Source organism: Aulostomus chinensis, chromosome 4, assembly GCF_037954235.1.
Source record: "Aulostomus chinensis isolate RoL2024-O1b breed Wild chromosome 4, RoL_Achi_v1.0, whole genome shotgun sequence".
NCBI lineage: Eukaryota > Metazoa > Chordata > Actinopteri > Syngnathiformes > Aulostomidae > Aulostomus > Aulostomus chinensis.
The window spans coordinates 11,343,547-11,363,712 of NC_141323.1; the positions used below are offsets into that span (position 1 = coordinate 11,343,547).

The 20,166-nt window shown below is 46.4% G+C and overlaps 1 protein-coding gene across 2 annotated transcripts; it reads right to left on the reverse strand.

Moving 5' to 3' along the window:
• Positions 1-110: 110 nt before the first annotated feature.
• On the reverse strand, positions 111-20,135 carry fgd6 (FYVE, RhoGEF and PH domain containing 6). 2 transcript variants are annotated; one of them, XM_086201774.1, is made up of 21 exons: positions 19,891-20,135; positions 15,529-17,620; positions 11,591-11,702; positions 10,118-10,185; positions 10,003-10,033; positions 8,113-8,264; positions 6,940-7,096; positions 6,424-6,511; positions 6,129-6,179; positions 5,982-6,040; positions 5,825-5,896; positions 4,757-4,825; positions 4,518-4,601; positions 4,230-4,309; positions 4,049-4,151; positions 3,629-3,775; positions 3,438-3,540; positions 2,798-2,892; positions 2,593-2,721; positions 2,360-2,508; positions 111-1,999 (listed from the first exon to the last, which is right to left on the reverse strand). In XM_086201774.1, exons 1-21 carry the CDS (start codon positions 19,898-19,900, stop codon positions 1,957-1,959), a joined length of 3,894 nt encoding a protein of 1,297 aa, XP_086057900.1. In that variant the 5' UTR covers positions 19,901-20,135; the 3' UTR covers positions 111-1,956. The 2 variants fall into 2 exon arrangements, with proteins under 2 accessions (XP_086057900.1, XP_086057899.1); XM_086201773.1 differs by having other exon boundaries at positions 2,360-2,721.
• Positions 20,136-20,166: the final 31 nt, after the last annotated feature.

Here is a 20,166-nt window from a genome sequence, read left to right on the forward strand (position 1 = left end):
GCGGTTAGCGATGGCAGGTGACCTCCATGGCTCACCTTGAAATAACAACCAAATAATGCACCAGAAGAAGAAATATATTTATATATATTTTATTAAAAACTGTTGCCTGACAGTTTGGAATCATTGTTTATATCTCAGCATAGAGTTGATGTTTACAAAAATGATCACTAATGTACAATCATGACAAAATGCAGGCTAGCCGACTAGCACTTCCGCAGCAGATTTCTTGTTCCTTACAAGACTCAACTGGGATGAGTTCCAGACGACAGAAGCTCCGAGGGCTGAATTTCATTCCCTCACTAGAACAGATTTACAACTGTGGGATCTCCTACTCTTGCCATGATGGGATAGTGCAACAAATCTAACCAGGAATGAACAGAGTTGACAGGTTATTGTTCTATGACGGAGCCCTGGAATGGCCGGAAAGACGGTGCCAGAACATGTGGCCACAAGATATAACTTGTTCCCTCGACTGAGCGATTTTTAAGGCCGTGAAAAATAACTTGTTCGCTCCGTTTAATTGATTTGCGTCCACGAAATATAGCTTGTTCCTACGTTTTGAGTAATTTGTGGCCATAAGATGTAAGCTAAACTAACCTGTTCCCACAAATTTATGAAACTGAGAGAACATGAAGTTAAAAGTCAAGGCCTCAAAAATCACTAAACTGATGGGGACAAATTCTACCTGGTGGTCGAAACCTTTTACATGTTCTGGCCACAAAACATACAGAACACACACATATAAGGCCACTCCAGGGCCCGGTACTCTACAGACGCCAGCGTACCCGGGCTAGAAAGTGAGTAGTCATGAAATCAAGATGCCAACATTTGTTCTGTAAATACTTTCTTTAAAAAAAAAGAAAAAAAAAGAGCACCAGCTATATTATTGCAATTCATCTCAAAACAGGAAAACGTTTCTGCAAAACAACCAGAATTCTGAATGCTCTTCTCCTCAGAAATATCGTCCATGCATACTTCAGACAGTCGTTGCTAATGTCAAAGTGTCATGTTGTTTTTAAAATGGTTCCAACGCAATTAGAAAACGATGTAAATCCTAACAAACCCTGACTCCAAAAAAAAGAAACGAAAAAAGAAAAAAGTGGCAGCTTGTGCTATCAAACAATAAATCAGCCTCTTCCAACATTATAAATACTGATATAAAACGTCACTGTTGCTCTTTCATGTTCATGTACAAAACACAGGCCACTTCCACGGTGGCCGAACAGATAATATTTTAATCGTATGAAAAATATATCTAAATTATTCAGCGTGATATTCCAGTTTTCTCCAGGATGCTGTTCTACCCATGACGCAGATGTTTGGTATCTTGAATCTAAAAATATAAGAATAAAATCTCTAAACCAGAGAGATCAACTGACAGAGAAGAACTACAAGCCTGATTTTCACAGTAAAATCCAACCTTGTTAAATCACTCCAACAAACATCAGCGATTCTTTGCTTCCACGGTTCAGTTGTAACATTTTGGATATTTGATGCGTTACTAAACGCTTAATTGAGATGAACTGCAGGTTTTAACACAAATGCTGGCGACGTTAAGAGAATTCCTTCACTTTGAATGTAAATCCTACTCCCAGGCTTCAAACTTCTCAGATTTCTTGAGTTTAAACTGTCGTGGCAACTGTTCCATCTCACTTCCACATACATGCTTCTGGACTTGACCTTTGACCTGCGGCTGCGACCCAGCTCTGACATCAACCAGCACGGCTGAGCTTCAGCAGCTGTTGTAGACAGAAATGTTTGGATATCCTTGAAAACAAAAATCCAGTTCTTTGAGAGGAAAGCAGTCTGGCTTCTTTCTGCAGCGGGGTTCTCTCTGGAAAGCAGGCAGCCCATCCCGGAGTCCTTCCTGAGCTGGTGACCTTTGACCTGAGACCAAAGGTCGTAAGTTGTCCATCAAATGGTTACGGGGCCGAGACTTCAACGCAATTACGATAATCACTGTTCAAGAATCATCGCCTCTTGGAAGGCCTCGATCCATCTAGAGATAAAGACACAAGCAGAAAATGACCCATAAACAGAATCAACCTTGAGAGAAAGCCCATATATTTTAGGACACGAGATATAAATTGTTCCCTCAATTCTACTTAATTCGTGGCCATGAAGTGTAACTTGATATACTGGATTAATGTGAGGGAGACGGCTATGTCAATGAGGACTAAACTGAGGGAACAAGTTCTTTCAGGGTTTGTGATCTTCGTCAGTCTGCTTGTGTGTCGCCGCGCTTGGATTGAATGGAAGTTGCGTCTCTCAAGGCCTCAAAATAATAAATTTGGGTGAAGACGCTGTCCTGCATGAGCGCAGCGCGGCAGAAGCCGAGAGCCGCTCTGATGTCAGGTACCTCTGTGCTGTGGGGATGTCGTCAGCTTTGAAGATGTAAAACAGCGTGTTTTTATGGTACAGCTTGAACTGCAGTTTCTGAGCCGGCCCGTTCTTCTCCTCTCTCAGGAAGAAGCCCAGCAGGGGTTGGCTCTCCAACGCTGCAACATCCTGCCAGGAGAAATGGTTACTCAACCAAAGGAGCCCAGAGGCGGGACAAGTTCTGAATGAGCCCAGGTGACACTGCGCCGGTACCTCACTGGCAGCGTAGGTGTACAGGACTTTATTCTTGATGACAAACCACAGCCGCTTCCACTGCTTCTTGTTGCCCTTTGACCTGTTTAAGTAGCCGCTCATTGAGGAGTTTTCCGTGTTGGCGGACACCTGGAAGAACACGGAAAACACGTCTCATCCCATCCGAGCGACAACAAACAGACGTAGCTGGTTTTGTGCAGCTCACCTCTTTCAGTGCAGCGGGAATCTTCTTCTGTTTCCTCGTGAAGGAAAAAGCTCCGGACTTGATGGGAGAAACGGATGTCGAGGCACAGCGGTCACCTGAAGACGCGAAACGCGAGGTTTAATGTGACAAAAACAAGCAGGAACAGCGGGAGGGACGGAGGAAAGACTTCAGTGGTCAAAGGTCACTTACGGTCCGACTTTACGGTATTTTTAAGTGTTATTGACAACAAACTACGTCAACACTTTGTCTCTGAATATTTCCGAGCCTCTCCACCGAAGCTGCCGGCCCTTCTGTAACAGTTGGACACTCTAGTTTTCAGTAAACTTAATTTAAAAGAGTCTATTATTTTTAGCTGTGGATTCATTTACATTTTCCACGAGTGAGCATATCTGGCAGGAGGATGGTGTGTGTGTGTATGTGTGTGTATGTGTGTGTGTGAGTCAAAACAAGCTCCAGTGTTTGTTCATGGTAATGAGGGAACATGTGGCTCACTCCAGGGTTCCAGTTGTGGCATTGAGGAATCCGGCTTGGAAGCTCACGCTTGCTCGTCATCTCTTACTGATTTCGGTGTTTTTTTCCTGCTATTTGTTGACAGGAATAAAACCTAGAAATGCAAACCTGCTCATCACGTCTCACTCACTGTTCTCCTGAAGCTTGGCGAAGCACTGGTCGCATACACGTGCTGGCTGGTTCTTCAGGTACTCCAGGTAGTACTTGTTAGTGGAGCAGGCCTGACACACCACCTGTCACAATACACACATCAGTGCAGTTCAAGGGAGGTCGCTTCAGTATTGCTGTGTAGAAGCAGTGCATGCTGGGAGCAGTGCGGACCTTTCCACAGGCGCGACAGTGGTGCCTCCTCCAGGTGAGGGTGAACTCGCAGGTGCAGATCATGCACATGGTGGCCCTCAGGTCTGGGATCCAGATCGGAGCTTTTGAACCCAACGGGGCCCCGCTGTCAACGGCGACACCCTCAGCCTGAGCAGACAGAGGCACAGAGCGTTCACATCCATCCATCCATACAGAACACGTTAACATGGACGGGGATGTCCAATATTAACCCCTCAAGACCCAACACTGACATGGGAGGAGGATTTTCTGATCTGAAGTCCAGCTCAAACAAAGGCAGAACCTGAGCCTGCTGGAGTGCAGCGCAACAATCAAACGTAGAGTCACCCTCTCAGCCACCGGTCTGCTGCACACTTCTCTCATTTACAAAAGAAAAAATGGAAGCCAGCGTCCCAACATTACCTCCTCCTGACTGCGGCTTGATATGAAGGTTATTTTCTTTTTCGTGTAGTCGTCTATCGCCTTGGCGATGGCCTCCAGCCACTCGTCTCTCTCTGTAGCCGAGCTGCAAGCGTAAAGGAACACAACCATCAGCTACAGCCGATATCACATAAGCTCACGCTACACTGGGCCAAGTCCTGACCTGGCAGACAGGATGAAGGAGCGCTCAACGCTCTCGATGTTCAGCTCGTTCTGATAGGCCTCCTGGCTGGGTTTGCTCACCTGGGAACACACCAGACTGATCACAACCAGACTCAAATACATGAGCGAGGCGGAGCTGCTGCTGCAAACTCAGCGTCTGTCTGAATGGTGGTAAACCTACTGGACGGGGCCGCACGCAGCGGACCAGAGGTTATCAAAATAAAACAAAGACGAGCACTTGGAAAGCAAACACAAGCCGGAACGCCCAGGACAGTGAGGAGTCGCTAACCTTCATCCCAGCCAGAGAGAGGACGCTGTTGAGTTTGTACTGGGCAGACTGGACTGGAGTGGTGTACATGAGAGCGTCGTTAAACTGAAGACAGAAAAACAAACTTTAGAACAAAATACGGATGAAGATTTTGAGAACCCTCATTACTGTCAATCAATGTTAGCAGCAAACACGAGCTGGTTGAACTGGTCTGCTGTAATGTTCCACACTGGTGCTGGACCAGTTCTGTTCTTGCTCACCAGGAAGAACATTCGTGGCTGCATGACTTTCCTGGACAGCTTCATCAGAGTTCCCTCCTTCAGAAACACCTGCAAATATGGACATGTTTAGTCCAAACTGGGCTCCTGAGAACCAGCATTCCGAGCTCAGTGGCTGATTTATGACTTGTGGGGAAAAGCCGCCGTTTAGATAGTAAAGAGAGAGCTTTCATCAGGCACATGATAGGCTCTCATCTTGTCCTCCAGAGCATTTAGCCTCACTCTGAACATCCAACATTACTAATGACAGAGTAAACAAGTGACAAAAAAGGAGAGATCGGCTCCCTTTTCTTACTGAGCTGACATAAACATTTGACTCAATTTTCCAAAAAGCCAGATATGGTAGGAAAACTCCAGCATCAAGGAAAATCTTCAAATTTACATTACTTGCACAAATATTTACTTAAACACATTACACCTCTGGTGAGCCTCCATCAGGCAGAGTCACGCAAAGCTGCGTCGAGGCCCTTACACACCGAGCTAAACTCAGGAGCGGTGGTGAAGACTGCTGCATCGCCTCTTGTAGCACGCCAATACGCTGCCGAGACGACGCTCATTTACCGCTCATGTTCTGCACAGGCGTGAGAGAAAACAACTCTCCAAACCAGCAGGAGGCGTTAGTCTGCATTTGTTGCTGAAAATAAGAAACTAACAAGGCTGAATAGTCTCAGGACATATTGTTGCTGCTTATCAAGATCATGTGATCTCCTGTTTTAGGGGGGAAATGAGCCATCTCGACTCGCTGTTAGCTTACTTTTGCCAGTTCAGTTTCTCCTCTCGTGCTCTGATTGGCTTCTGACCAGCCAATCGGAACTTGGACTCTCACTGACACTGACCGGCTACAGCCAGCAGTGAGGTACACACCAAAAAAACTAGAGCTGACAGACAGACGCTGACCATCGGCTCCGGCTGACTGTCGGCTTGACACGTTGGCGCTTTAACTGGTATTTGACAGAGCACTGGGAGAATTTACACCTTTGTAGGAACCTTTGTTCTGTGTAAAGGTTCTGAACATTTGGGCAGAACCTGATAAAAACCAGTATGACGTACCCTGCCAGGTTGAACTATCTCATGCTGGCCATTGAGACTGTACTGGATCTGCATCAGCTTCTGAAAGTTGTCCTGCAAAAGCAGACGAGAAGAGAATCACGAGGCTGAAGGGAACCTTCGCTGCCAAACCTGAGGACTGAGCCAGGACGGTTCTTACCCCTTGTTTCATGATGTCGTTGGCGTGGTTTGCTACTTCCTTCACGATGCTGAGGGCCGCTGCATTGATACCACAGTTTAAACATGAGATCTGAAGTCTTACCCATGAAATCAGCCCATGCAGGTGTAAGACTGTCCTTCCTCTTACCTTGAGTGTCTTTATAATCCTCCGAGTCCTCGGGCAAATTCTTTAGATAATCTGTGAAAGAGCGTGTCAAATTTGAAAAGATGGAAATCTGTTTTGCAGACTTTAAGATGTTGAACAAGGTCCTTTCACTCGTCCACCAGGGGGCAGTAAAGTACTAAAACACTAACGAAGCATCAACAGTTAGAGCTTGAATTCACATGCTGCCAATAAAAGAGCAGCATAATTCAATAAACCGCCGACCTGCAGCGTGCAGGAGTCTCTTTAAACAGGAAGTGGAGGAGGAGGGAGGTGCTACCTGTGAGCAGCAGCTGGTACTGGGGGATTCGCTGCACTGGTTTCAGCAGGTAGTGTTTCAGGGCCAGGCTGGCACATCTCGGACTCGTCTGAGTCAAAACAAACACAAAACTTTTTTTATGCACACTGCTGCACATAAACACACACACACACACACACACACACACACACACACACACACACACACACTGGCAGCTACTGATATCAGCTGTTTTGGATTCAGCTTTGAGGATTGAAGATTCATTTTATATTAAAATTGTAGTGTGTTGTGTTCCACTTTTACCAAAAAATTGCCAAGAAGCCGATTGCAGAACTCCTTACTGCCTGATGTTGGTATCAGCACCAAAATTCAGGCTCCCAGAACGTAGAAATGCTCAGATGAGCTTTTCTCTGTTTAAACTATTCACTGAACGTACCTCATGTGATTAAAAGTCATTGAAATAATACAAAAAATGGATGCCGATCAAAGTGTAACAGTCAAATGGCTGCAGAAGCAAACACACCAACTCAGCTCTACCTCAAACTCTCGGACGACAGCAGCGAACGCCGGGTTTTTCCTGCATTGCTCGTCCAACAGAGCCACGTTGTTGTCAAACTGGCGGATGTAGGTGGAGTACATCTTCAGGTACGGACCCTTCTGGACAAAGATGTCCGACAGCCGCTGGTGGTCGCTCCTGAGACCAGACAAACAGGAGTTCTACTTTCACCAACTGAAGCTACCAGCTACACTTGGTGATCAATACAGGGGAAACAATGATAGCATTAGCGCCGTCCAGGTCAGAGCAGAACATTTAATAAAGGTTTTATAACTAAGTATAACGTAGTCTTGAGTAGATTTGAGTGTTTAATTGACACCATAACAGCCCCTCCCCTGGGCAAACGAAGGCTGGTGAATAATTAATGACAATAAAGTTGTTTCAAATATCATCATAAATAGGAGAAGCTGCAACTGTTGGAAAGTGTTGTCTATGACTCCCCACTTCCAGTTGCTTTGGGACTCACGGTGAGTTTAAGGGTAAACACAGATAAACACAGATGCTTAAAATACACATTCATCCCAAAGCTGATGGTTTTGTTATTTTTGGTTCGATCAGTGTTGTTGTTATTTCAATTCACTTTTTATGCAAGAACAGCACAGCAAACATCAGCCAGCACTGACACACGAGTCTCTCTTCACATCGATATACGAGTGTATGATAAATTATCTATAAAATAAAATGAACACATGAGCAGTTACGAAGCCCAAAGTCTTAGTTTCATTTTGGCCATTATTATTATTATCATTATTATTGTTGTCATTACTATCATTGTTATTGTCATAATTATTATTATCATTGTCATTATAATTATTGTTGTGGTTACTATGATTAGTAGTCAGCTGTGATGCTGACTGCTCAGATGTGCAGCAACACCTCCCTCACACAACACAGCATCAAAACCTATGACATCGTCGTTTCGTTTTGGGGTTTTTTAAACAGTCAGAATGAGAACTTCAGCGTTCACCTTTATTTTACAACCTTGAGATCAGGTGGTCAACCTGAGGGTTGTTTACATCATCAGAACTAATCACATGACTGCACAAGCAGCTATAAAAATATCTCACCACTGCTGATAGGAGTGACCACAACATCAAAAGTGATGTCTGAGTGAACTTCATTAAATGTGTGTATGTATGTGTGTGTGTGTGTACCAGTGGGCCACTCTCTCCTCCAGCTCTCTCAGCAGGTCTCTATTAAGTTGATAGAGCTGCGGCAGGTAATAAAGGATCTGGCTGAGGATCCGCTCATCCACCACCGGCTTCCCGTTCTGACGAGTTGCCTTGGCAACAGCATCCCGAAAGTCCTGCAGCAACACAGAGGGTTCTACCATTACTTTTTCATTCTCTCTCTCTCACAGACACACACACAAGCCTGTCTACAGCTTATATAGCAGCTGAACCGGAACACCTGATTATCACCTCATAAACCGCCCCCATACATCGTCACGTTATACATGACACACACGCACACTTATACATCACACACACACACACACACACACACACACACACACACACACACACACACACACACACACACACAAACACACACACACACGCGCAGCTGAGTCAGCCCTCTTAACTTCGTCCAGTGGGCCAACACACACATCCACCTGGAAGGAAGCAGGGAGCCACACACGATCCCAGCGTCCCAGTGAGTGAACACACCGTCACAGTGAAAGCTCGCAATAAATGTGGACTCTTAGGACACAGCAGTGTGTGTGTGTGTGAGTGTTCAGCAGTGGAAGGCACGTGACACCACAGACACACAGTCACACTTGTATAGATGTAGTTTGATGTAAATAATCCCAAACAGCAATTGTCAAATCCTGTTCCTTATTTAGCTTCATTACTCAGTCACATAAATCCTGGCACTGTTCCCCTCCGGGCCGGCAGGTAAACTGTCAAACTCCAACAAACCCCCACAACACTGTGAACCAACTTCAAAGAAGGACAAACCATTTAAAGATGCATCAGCTGGATGGCTCGCCACAAGAATGCACACACAGCCACCAACGCACGCACCAACTCGCACACACACGGCACATACTACACACACACACACACACACACACACACACACAGAGGATTATATGGGTATGTGTGTGTCTGGAGGTCGTCTCTGTGGCCTGAGGAAGCAGCTGCTGCGTGGCCGGGCCGTCCGCGGACACAGAAGAATGTGAGTTGACCTCTTTTCTTGGAGAGAGTTCTGCGCCTCGCCCTCCCCCGTCAGCCACAGGGCCGTGATTTCTACCAGTCCTGTGGTGGTCTCGCTAAAGCCTCGTCTAAGGGAACCAGACAGGTGGACCCTTGACCTTTCGGGAGTGAGCCCTCTCACCTGGCCTTCCCCAGCAGGCTGATCTAGAACTCTTATGTCCTTGAGGTTTTCTTAATCAAAAGGAGCAGTATCCGTGTCAAACGTTGAAAAACTCACGTACAGGGAGGAAATACTCCGCCCACAATCTCTGATATCCCAGCAACAGGACGGACCTGATTCTCTCATGCTGGTTCTGAGTTTTCACGTGTTTCCCCCCGATGGTCTGAGCTGGGTCATGTGGGTCGCTCTATAGAGCCCGACTGCTCTTGTGTTGCTCGTAAAAAAAAAAAAGCCATCAAACAGAACTGACTGCAGTCAAACCTTCCAACAAAGACCCAAGTCGATTTGAAACTTTGAATTATCTATAACTCCATAAAATGGAATTACACATCCCACTCCACCTTCACCAGACCAGCTCTTAACTCCTGACTAATAATCCCTTCAACTGACTCATCCTCCACACACAAACAGGATTGATGAAAGCGTCAGTGTGTGTTCACCTGCCCGCTGCCACCAACAGGAAACCAAAACCCTCCAACAACTCATAAAGCCTCGCCTCGGGAATAACTGCCGCACTGTGTGCCGGCACTGAAGCAAAGACAACACCGTGGACGAGCTGAGAGCTCGTTAATCCGTGTCATCTCCACTCACAACTCATGTCAGTGAAAATATAATCTCATTTTACAAAAGCTGCATTCATGTAAATAAAGAATTGAGGCACTTACGATGTGGAGAAGCTTCAGGACATCCACAAACCTGATGGAAGAGCAGAGATGTATCATTCACACACTCAAGGGATGTGAAGGAAGGTAAATGTTGGGCCTTTGTTCCACCACTCACACTTTCTCAGAGCTCATGATTTCCTGGGCGATGTGCACCACCTTCTTCCTCTTCATCTCATCCTCTTGCTGAAAAGAGCAGAGTTACAGTCATTTGAGGCGACAGAGATGATGCTAAACGCTTAAGCGTTCACTCACAGGCTCGCTGCAAATCACCATGATCCCTGGATGATGTTTCAGAGTGTAAAACCATCAGGATTGAGCTGTTCGCACTTCCAAACAAGCTCGAACCAGGGTTGAAAGTAGAACAGCAACTTTCCCCTCTCCCCCTTGCCTCCCTCCCTGTCTTTCTTTCTGATGGTGTGTGTTGTGGAATGGTAATGGGGCAGTCTCTCTCTCCCTCCCTCTCTCTGACTTAATTTGGACCGTGTCCTTGGCACCCTCTTGACTTAAAGCTCCTACTGGTCCTACCGACGCCTGTGTTTGTGATACCCTGCTGGAGCCGTGAGGGGCGTCAGGTGATGACAGTATCACAGAGAGGGTCACACCGGGTGGAAAAATAAATGTAAAACAAACTCATTCAGTCAGTCAGAGAGCTATTCCTGTGTTTGTTCACCATCCCCCCATCTCTCTCTCACACACACACACACACACACACACACACACACACACACACACACACACACACACACACACACTTCTGGAGGCCAGTGAACACACTTGGCAGCAGGCGAGCACACAATCGCCTGCAGCAGTGACTCTTTAGTCATCTCCAATATGAGATGGTCACAGTAATCTGTAAATGTTCCACCAATTTTATTTGCTGGCATCATGTTTGAAAAAATGAAAAAGCTGCTGGTAACAGATCTGTGGCGTTATCTATTTAATGTCAGAGGGTGAATAAAGTCGGTGGTTCCAGCACACATGATGAATTACACGATGAAGGAGTCACAAAAGGATTCACAAGATAAAAGAGGAGCTTTTCTCTAATCTTAGCCACCCCCCCCACCCCCGCCCCCACTTACTGATAAACACTAACAGTTTCTTTCTCTCGGTGCCGCCGACGCTGTTCAGACCTGAACTTAACATTCATCCCGAGTATCCGATCATCCAAGTTTACAGCTCTAAGAGCACCAGTAGCAACAATAATCTGAATATGTCGCCGTTTTATAAACCGCACTTCCTGATGACCTTCGCCTCAATGTGCTCATCGTCTGAAACGCAATGATGATCCAAACATGTGGAGTATTCTGACCTTACGCATGCACACACACCGAACCAGCACTGTGAGTGTTACAACTCAGCTCCTTGTACTGTGTTTAGCATTATTAGCAAGAAAACACTGAAAATATGTCCCAGTCACAACATGACAGCAGGGTTTAGGGACATAACGTGGGCAGGGGTCTTCACTCTTGAGTGGGTCAAAGCAGGTGAGCCCCCCCCCCCCCCCCGAGTTTCAGCTCTAATCAGTTTATTACAACAGCTAACATAACTGTGTCATAGCTGCTCTTGTGCTATGAAGCTTGGGCTTTACCTGCCGGTCAGCCTCCTCCAGGTGCTCCTTGCTGGAGGCGGAGCTGTTGTCCTCCTCGTCTGAACTGTGGAGCTCCTCTTCCTCAGAGTGGACGTCCTGCCCCAGCCACCCGCTGCTCGCCAAAACCACACATTCAACACAACAAAGAGAAACGGCGTGACAGAGGGTGATTAAATGGTGCACTTGGCAGAGTGAGAGGGAATGTCGACATGTGTGCCTGAAGCCGGGCAGGGCTGGAGAGGAGCTCGTGTGGAGAAACCCTCCCTGGATAAACACAGATCATAGACACACGAGTCTTGCCCCACTTACACACAATAGCCTCGTTCTGGGCAGGACCTCAGACATCAAAACTAATTTTGAATGAAGACGTGAATACGCTCCAGCAAAGTGTGAAATGTCTGCAGTGAGAAGGTCAAATAGGACAGCTGGGGGGGTGGACCCACCACTGCACCAACAAAAACTGTCACTGAAGCTGAGAGATTGCTGTGGAGGTCTGAGCAACATTCCTGCAGGAGTTAATGAAAATGTCTACATGTGTCTCAAACTGACTGATTTCATCTTCGGCCCGTGCTCCACCCCTCCAACACATTTGGTAGAAACCAGCCCGGTAGCTTTTACGTAATCCTCAGACAAACCAATTAGCTGACGGAGGTAATAAACGGCGAAGGCATGAAAAACTGATGAACTGCTTAGCCGTGACAGGGCTGCATGCATCCGATTGATTTATATGGTTCAGCTGGTTATTAGTCAGGTGCAGGATAAGCGAGGGGAAAAAAAATGAAGAAGCCATTTCATAAAACAACAAAAATTATTTGTCGTCACATTTTCACACCCCTGAGCGGGATTCTTCATATAACGTGATATATCAGACGGTTGTAGCACTTCTGCGCTCGTGCATCAGTTTCTGAGCAGTAATCTGATGAATGTAACTGGGATAATCTGAGTCACAACACTGAGCCTTCATTCACCTCCTGCTTTTCGTCGCTCTGCAGCTACACTTCACCAAAGTGAACGTTTAAGCCAATATTAGCGCGCGGATTGCTAACGTGTACCCCTGCATGCAGAGTTTCCCGCTGTGTTTCTATCAACCCTGCTGCTGGCGGCAAGACAACCTGCTGGCTCGTAATGACAAACAGTGGTGTCTGCCAGGTTCGTACAAGCAGCAGCATGTGTTTGTATGTTGCTAATGTTTTGATCTGGCTCGTGCACTGTTTTCTTTATAATTTAGCATTCTACTTGAAAGGCTGATGAACTAGGATTTCCTGAGGAGGAGGATTGACTGTGTCCTGGCTTGGCCTCGTCCTCACACATCTGCGGCCTGTTGGGATTTTAAATGTAACTTGGCAAAGAAGATTATCTCTCGGAATAAATATTAATCTAGAAATGAGGTAGCAGTTTCCTTTGAGTCACAACAGCAACCCTTTCACAACTTCCTTGACGGCTTCTTTTAAAAACTCCATACGTGCTCACTCTTCCTCTCATTCTCAAGTCTTCCTCTCTATAGTGGAGCATTCCAGCACACTGGGTCAGGCACAGAGCGCCACTTGTTTACAGCCTGAAGCTACTAAACTTAACAAGCTCGGACGCCTGGGAAACGCTGCAGATTCACTCAAAAACACTTTGCATACCAGACAGAATTAAGAAGCAGGCCACATCTTAATTGTTTTAGAGGCTGATTTCACGCTGCCTTGCCTCAGTGCCACCTAACATCGTGGCCTTGAACTCATCACTTGTCGTTCCTCTTTCTGAAAAGGGGAAATAGGAAGCGTGCTATCTATCATGGGAACAGGCTGGGCCTGATATCAAGACTGACTCAATGGAATCTTAATAGCATGAATGTGACAAGCTGACCAAGGGATTTTCCTGGTCATGTCCATTATACTTACACTGAATTATTGATAATTGGCTGTAATTCTAATAATCAATTATTTAGGCCATTAATCAAGCTGCTTGGTCAAGGGTTTTCCAACTGCACTTGTCAGTCTGTAGTTTTAGATCTTCTCAGTTCTAATAGTCCTCCTTAGTGCTCTTCTGGTTTAGGCTCAGAGCTCCATTTGTAGCTAGCGGACAACCATATTCAATAAAAAAAAATAACAAAGTAAAAACGAAGCAATGTTCCTCCCAAGTTCAGATTCATCTTTTAAGTGAAATATTGTTGTACTTGTAACCACTTTCAAAACCACTTCAAAGTCTAGGCAGATGAAATCATGATAAGTGAAAGTTCCTCATAAATTCTAATGACACTGCCTGAACGGAACTGGACGTCTGCAATGTGCTGCAGCAAGTTCGACCTGTTCAGCTGGGTGGGGGGGCGGGGGGGTTTGCAACAATGTGTTCTATCTGTCCGTGGTACTCAGCAGCAGTGGATGCCTGGAACACACCGCCTCACTCTCGTTAGCTCTGGAAGGAGGAGACGGGAAACGTCCAGTTTGTTCCTCATTCAGCAAAAGCGGCATGGTTTTCACATGGATCTTCCCATGATACATTCCACCCCATGCCTTTATTTGACATAATAATTTCTGGATGTGTTCTATTGAATGTAATTTCGAATGTTTCCGCATAGTTGCAGCTCAATAACAATTTGATATTTTCCTTAGATACTGCAACACTCCAAGTCCTCTTGCTTTTCTGAATTTAAGCACAACATAAAAAGACGACTTCTTCATTTACCAGCATGAGCACTAAACTACATTCTCACATTTTCTCACAAAGACAGAGGAGAAAATGGAGTGACGAGGTTAAGCAGAGGCTAAACGGTACAGTGCGAGGGAGGGCAGGCCGAGGAGGAGGAGGTTGGTGGTTGCTGGAGATTTATTTTCCCTGTTCTAGAGAGCTGTGTGGCGTTTCTGCGATTCTCAGACATTTCCTGCTCTGGCCACTGAAAATAACCCACAGGAAAGCAGGCTGACCTGCTGCACATCAATGCTCTATTCAAAAATTCAATGCAAATAGTTTAAAGGCCAACTGTCACACACTTGTAAACACAAACCAATTCTAATCACATGCACGGCCACCTGTTGCACACCGTCGTTCCCACGCTAGCCGTACCTGGACCTTGACCTACATCAGTGTTCTCCTCACATACACAAACACACGCGTCACTGTTCCTGAGGGGAGCGCCTTGGTTGCAGACTCATTAACAATGAACATGAAAAACACACCTTCTTTTTCAGTCACGAGCAACTCTTCTACCACAGTGGGACCCATCGTCGGGTCTGAGATTAGAAATGGAAACAAAACCCACGCTAGAGCTTCCTGTTAACGCCCTCACACACGCGGAATCTGTTTTCAAAAAGTTTCATTTATTTGTGAACCGACCATCTTGAGGCAAACCAAGCAGGTTCTAATATTCCTAATCAATAATTGATAATAATAATAATAATAATAATAATTCCACCAATTGTCCTCCAGGCAGTTAAGGCCTGAGCAATTAATCACCACGTTAAATGCAGCTGGCGAACTGTAATCATCTATGAAGTGTGATCATTTCCTGCGACCTCTCCAGCATCCATTATAAGGCTGGACACTTCGCCAACAGAAGCATGAGCTGAAATCTACCGCAGGATGAAGACGCGCAGACGCTGGTTATTTCTGATCTGGTATTTGTCCGATGAGCACATCTCTTCTTCTCTGCTCATAATCTTGTTCATAAAATGGAATGAAGAGGAAGTCATACAGTCGCTGTTTTTTTTTTTAAAGTTTTTTTTTTTTTGTATGACTGTTTTAGAAAGAAAAAAACATTTTTTCTTGCTTATTATTCAAGCACAAGCACAGTTTGTGTGTGTTTTTCATCATGTAAAAGTGTGAATTATCACATAAAACGTGGTTCGATTTGGGCCAAATCAGTTGCAAAATGTCAGCATACTGAGTATCTTGAAAAAATACCACATCACGCCACGTGCACAGAGGTCTGTAAACGCTTCAGAGTGACACTCTACCTCTCGTACTCGTGATCCTGGCATCTGTGATAGGGATCCTGCACCTCATAGATGTCGGAATCGTCAGAATCCTGCGGCCAGCCCAGTCGAGCGCTGTGAAAGGGCAGGTTCATGTACTCCGGGATCTCCTCGTACAGAGGGACATTCTCGTACTCCACCAATTCCTCTCCACCTTCTCCGCTGATATCAACCTCTCCGATGCAGCTATTGGGACGCTCGGTGCGCTTCCCGCCCCGGTTTGTCTCAGTGCTGGTACAGTCCAGAGACTGGCCTCCCTTGGCCAGCAGCTTTGGCAGCATCTTGACGGACAGCCGGAGCTCTAGAAGCTTCCGGAAAGATAAGCCCTTCTTCTGAGAGTCTGCACGGGTTGCCAGGTCAGCTGCAGAGAAGGACTGCGCCCTTTGCTTGCCCCCCAGCATCGGGGCTCGACCCTTGGGAGGCACGCTGCTCCTGGTGGGCATCTGTCGGCTGAAGAAGGTCATGCAGGGTCGGGAAAAGCGCCATGCTGTTTTCTCCTGAGGAGGTGCAGGCAGCTCCCTCATAGTGATACCATGAGGAGGAGCTGGAGGGCAAATGGAGGGTGGTGGGGGTGCAGGCAGGCTGTGTCTCTGAGGCTTTCTAGGTGGTGCCCTCGGTGACTGCTGGTCCTCAGCAGAGAGAGCCTTCCTGGCGTTAGCCAGAGGGGGGTTGCAGCCCAGTTTGATCTGCTTGGGGAGGCTGTGAGTGATGGGGTAGCGCTTAAAGTCGCCGTAGCCATCCTCCTCATCCTCCTCCGCCCAGTGTTTCCCACCATCTTTGTTGTAGTTCATTGAGTCCGGTTGTGAAAGCAGGTTCAATGAGTGAGAGGTGTTTTTGTTAAGATTAGGAGCCATGTGGACTGTCCTGTGGAGACGAGGCGAGAGGGAGGTCTGTCGTGGAGGGGGGACAGGAGCACTGGGTTCCTCGTCTACACCTGAGTCTTCTTCTGGCAGATGCTTCTCACTTGAGTCTTGTCTGAGCTCCTCACCCTCTGCACTCAGACGCAGACCAGCTAAACTCCCTTTATCCTCCAACTCCTGCGTCTCCGGCCCCTGTTTTCTCTCCTCCACTAACTGGTCCTGGCTGCTGCCCTCCACGCCGTCCTGCCTCACCAGGGCCGGCTTCCTAAGCTTACGTGGGTGAGGGACTGGGAGAGGCTTGCTGGGGGGTGCAGGGACTTGCAAATCAGGGTGTAAACTGGTCGGGGACACTTCGCTGATATCCTCGCTGCTTCCTACCTGAACATTTTCTGCAAAGGAAATTGCAAACTCGTGAAGAGTGACACTTGGGAGGGCGCTGATGCTGCCTGCAACATCACAGGCACAGTTACAGTTTGTGAAATCCTTCGTCTCTGGATCCGTTTTTGCAACATCAGGATCTGCAAAAGAACACGTGTGACCCACGACACTCTCCAGATGTTTTACAAGCTCGGACTCGATCCCCCTCGGCTCTGCAGTCCTCTGTGCCTCTTTGCTCACCAATCCCCTGTCCAAGTGTCTCTGTCTTTGGGGTTTGTCCCGCAGCTTTTTACTAATTCCCCTGCCCTCACTCTTCTCAGCAGCTAATCCCTCCCGCTGGTTTTCCGATTTCTCTTGTAGCCTCGTTCCTGCAAATCCTTCTTTCGAAAGCCCATTCTTCAACGGGTCTTTGTGCAAATTGCTCCCGATCTCAGTTACATTCCCGTTTTCCAGACATCGGCACAGGGAGCAGTCCTCAAACCCACAGGAGCAGGTGGGAATGATGTAGTCAGACTCACGTTGGATGGCGTCTGACAAAATCCCATTTTTGGAATTGAGAAGCAACAGGCCATCCTCTAAAACCTCCTCCTGTTCCTGAGATAAGATAAGGTGGCCGCAGGGTTTGGGTGACGGGGGTGAAACAGGAGGAGGAGAAGCTGTGCTTTTAGGGATGCAAGGTTTGGGTGCAACAGCGGGTTTTGTCCTTTTAAGAGTAGCAGGGGACGGCTGGGAGACGACAGCCTGGGAGAGCAGACCTGGTTTAGGGGCAATGGGTGGGGGAGAGGGTTTGGTGGTGGGGAGTTTCGGTTTGGGAGCTAATGGAGGCTTCTTCACACCTGCATGCACAAAAGAGGGAGGAGACAGAGAGAAGATTATTTATATGAGCGTTCTCGGATGTATCACGCAACACCGACACGACACTTAATCGTGTTATTCATCCTTCCTGGATCTAATAAAAGCACGGACAGCTGCAAGCTGGGGCTGAGGCTGGGGTCAAAAAGGTCACTTTCAGGGTTAGAGGGGAGGAACTGGAGTATAGTGAGTGAAAATTCTGATTTAAGGCTCAGGAAAAAAAAAGAGATCCAACGAGAAAACCCCTCGAGAACTTCTGGCCCCTGAGTTGTTGTTTTTTTAAACTCCAGACCTAATTAAAGCACCCAAATACCTGAGAACATGAGCAAGAAGTGCAAACACCACTTCATGTGTCCATTAGGTGGCGCTAGAGAAGACACTCACTGTATGTTTTGTTGCTCTACGTCACTTGAAGACAAGGCATCCTGATTGTGGTGTAAACTGAAGGGTGCTTGCTCCGTCCGGCTTACTTCCTGTAACCACTATGTGGCACAATGACCACGACATAAACTAAATGTGCGTCGTCAGGCTGGGACTCTCAGACGCGTGAAGTCAGGAAAAGAGGAGTCCAGTCACTTCAGTTTTGTACTAAAAAAAACCCCACCCCAAAACACCTAATATTTCTTGTGGCCACCTGGTGGCGCTGTGACTAATTTGCCTCCCAAAACCTAGTGGGTTTGGTGAAAATCAGCCTCTCAGTTTTTGAGGAATCCAGCCGAGAGACAAACAGCATCAAAAACATGACCTCCCGTAGCGGAAGTGATAAATTAACTGCGACGTTTAATTTATTTCTTCCTTTCATTTTTCTTTTAAAGTATTTAAATAGCAGGCGCTGGCTCCATCTCAACTGTGTCAGTAAACAAAGCGAAACTGGATTATTGAGTTCAGACCCTCGGCTGGCTGGATGCCTCCCCTCTTATTCGTTACAGGGCTTGGCACGGCCCCACTTCCATCTACAGTAGCAGCAGAGCAACAACAAAAAAATTATGAAAAATTATCCTTTTTTTTTTATTATTCTGTGGTGACCTCCATGTGGTGATGGTTATCTGGGTTTCTCCTTCTGCCCAAACAGGTTATTGCTAAACCTCACAGATTATTGCTGATTTATAAACACTCCTGAAAAGTTTGCTTTTGCCAATCTGGATTAAAACCAAAAAACAAAAAAGAAAACTACTCTGGCGCTGTGTTGATGACATGCCTGCTTCTAGGAAAAGATTATTAATCTGTTTTTTTTTTTTGTTTTTTTGAAAAGGCAAAACAATCCCGTACCTCATTCACCTTGTTAAATAAAGGTTAAAGAAAAAAGAAGACACCGAACTTATAAAAAGATGTGATTGTAGGCCATATTTTCCGCTCAACTGGCTGAAACTCTTGGCTGACCGACACCACGAGAAGCAGAGTCATCGAGCGGATGTTTCCGAAAAGGCCAGCGACCACAAAAAAAAAAAACTTTTACATGCTGCTGCTGTGTGAGGAACACCGAACCCGGTTCAAAAATGCCATAAATCATTCAGAAAATCACGTTATAAACATGTCATGCGCGGCGAGGCAGGAATATAAACATGTCTGGTGATTGATTCGGAGACGATTTTCAATTCGGCGCGACACAATAAGACTTAAATGAATAAAAACACAAGTTGTTAGCGGGTTGAGCTGAACTCGGCCTCTTGAAACGCAAGCGCCAGGTATCATGTCGTGAGAGAGAGAGAGAGAGAGAGAGAGAGAGAGAGAGAGAGAGAGAGAGAGAGAGAGAGAGAAAACAATAAGAAAGCTATGTTATATGGCACGTATCCCGATTTGAGATTCACCCGGGATGTCCCGCTTCCAGCAGACCCGTGCTGGCTCCGGTGTTCGATGCGATGATAACGTTGCAGTTTAACGAGTTTGACTTGTTGCATCAACAGCAGGACAGATGTTTTAAGACAAAGGATTTAACCCCCTCCAGCTGCAGCACAGGCTGCCGGGACCAGCGGGGAAATCTTCGGGAGCTGTGTTTCTTGAAAAGCACTTGAAATAAAGTCGACCTGGTCCTTTTTAATGCGTCCCTTTTGAAAGCTGTTATTAAGAAAAACTGTAATTAACTGCGGCCGTGTAAAAATAGAGCGGGTGCTATCTTCCGTTACAACTTTCACATTTGGATATTAGTTCGCTGCGCAACTAGTAAAAGCCATGGATGTGTTTTCAAGTTTTGTTTTCTCGCTAACTATAACTAAGTAAGCTTGCTATGTTAGTTTAGCTCCCCCATGAAACAAACCTGTGCTCATGACTCCCGACTTGCTCCTTTCTCCATGAGTTGCCTTAACTTGAATTTTACTTTCAATGGAAATGCGGGAAAATCCTCGTTTCCCCCCCTCTCGACACCATTGTCAGTTTAAAGCCCGTTTCAGGGGGAAGACATGCTGGTCCATCGCTGCTCGTCCTTATCTCTTCGGGATATCCACGGATGAACTCGTAAAGCCTGTTGCTTTTTCCATTTTTCCCGTCGTTTTTTGGCTACGGTGAGTTTTCCCAGAGGTGTCAAGTTACAGAG

Coding starts and splice junctions, on each gene's coding strand:
- fgd6 (XM_086201773.1), bottom strand. Junction 6,041..6,128: donor GGATTATAAAGACACTCAAG/GTAAGAGGAAGG, acceptor GTATCAATGCAG/CGGCCCTCAGCATCGTGAAG. Junction 2,000..2,359: donor GACATCCCCACAGCACAGAG/GTACCTGACATC, acceptor CTTTATCTCTAG/ATGGATCGAGGCCTTCCAAG.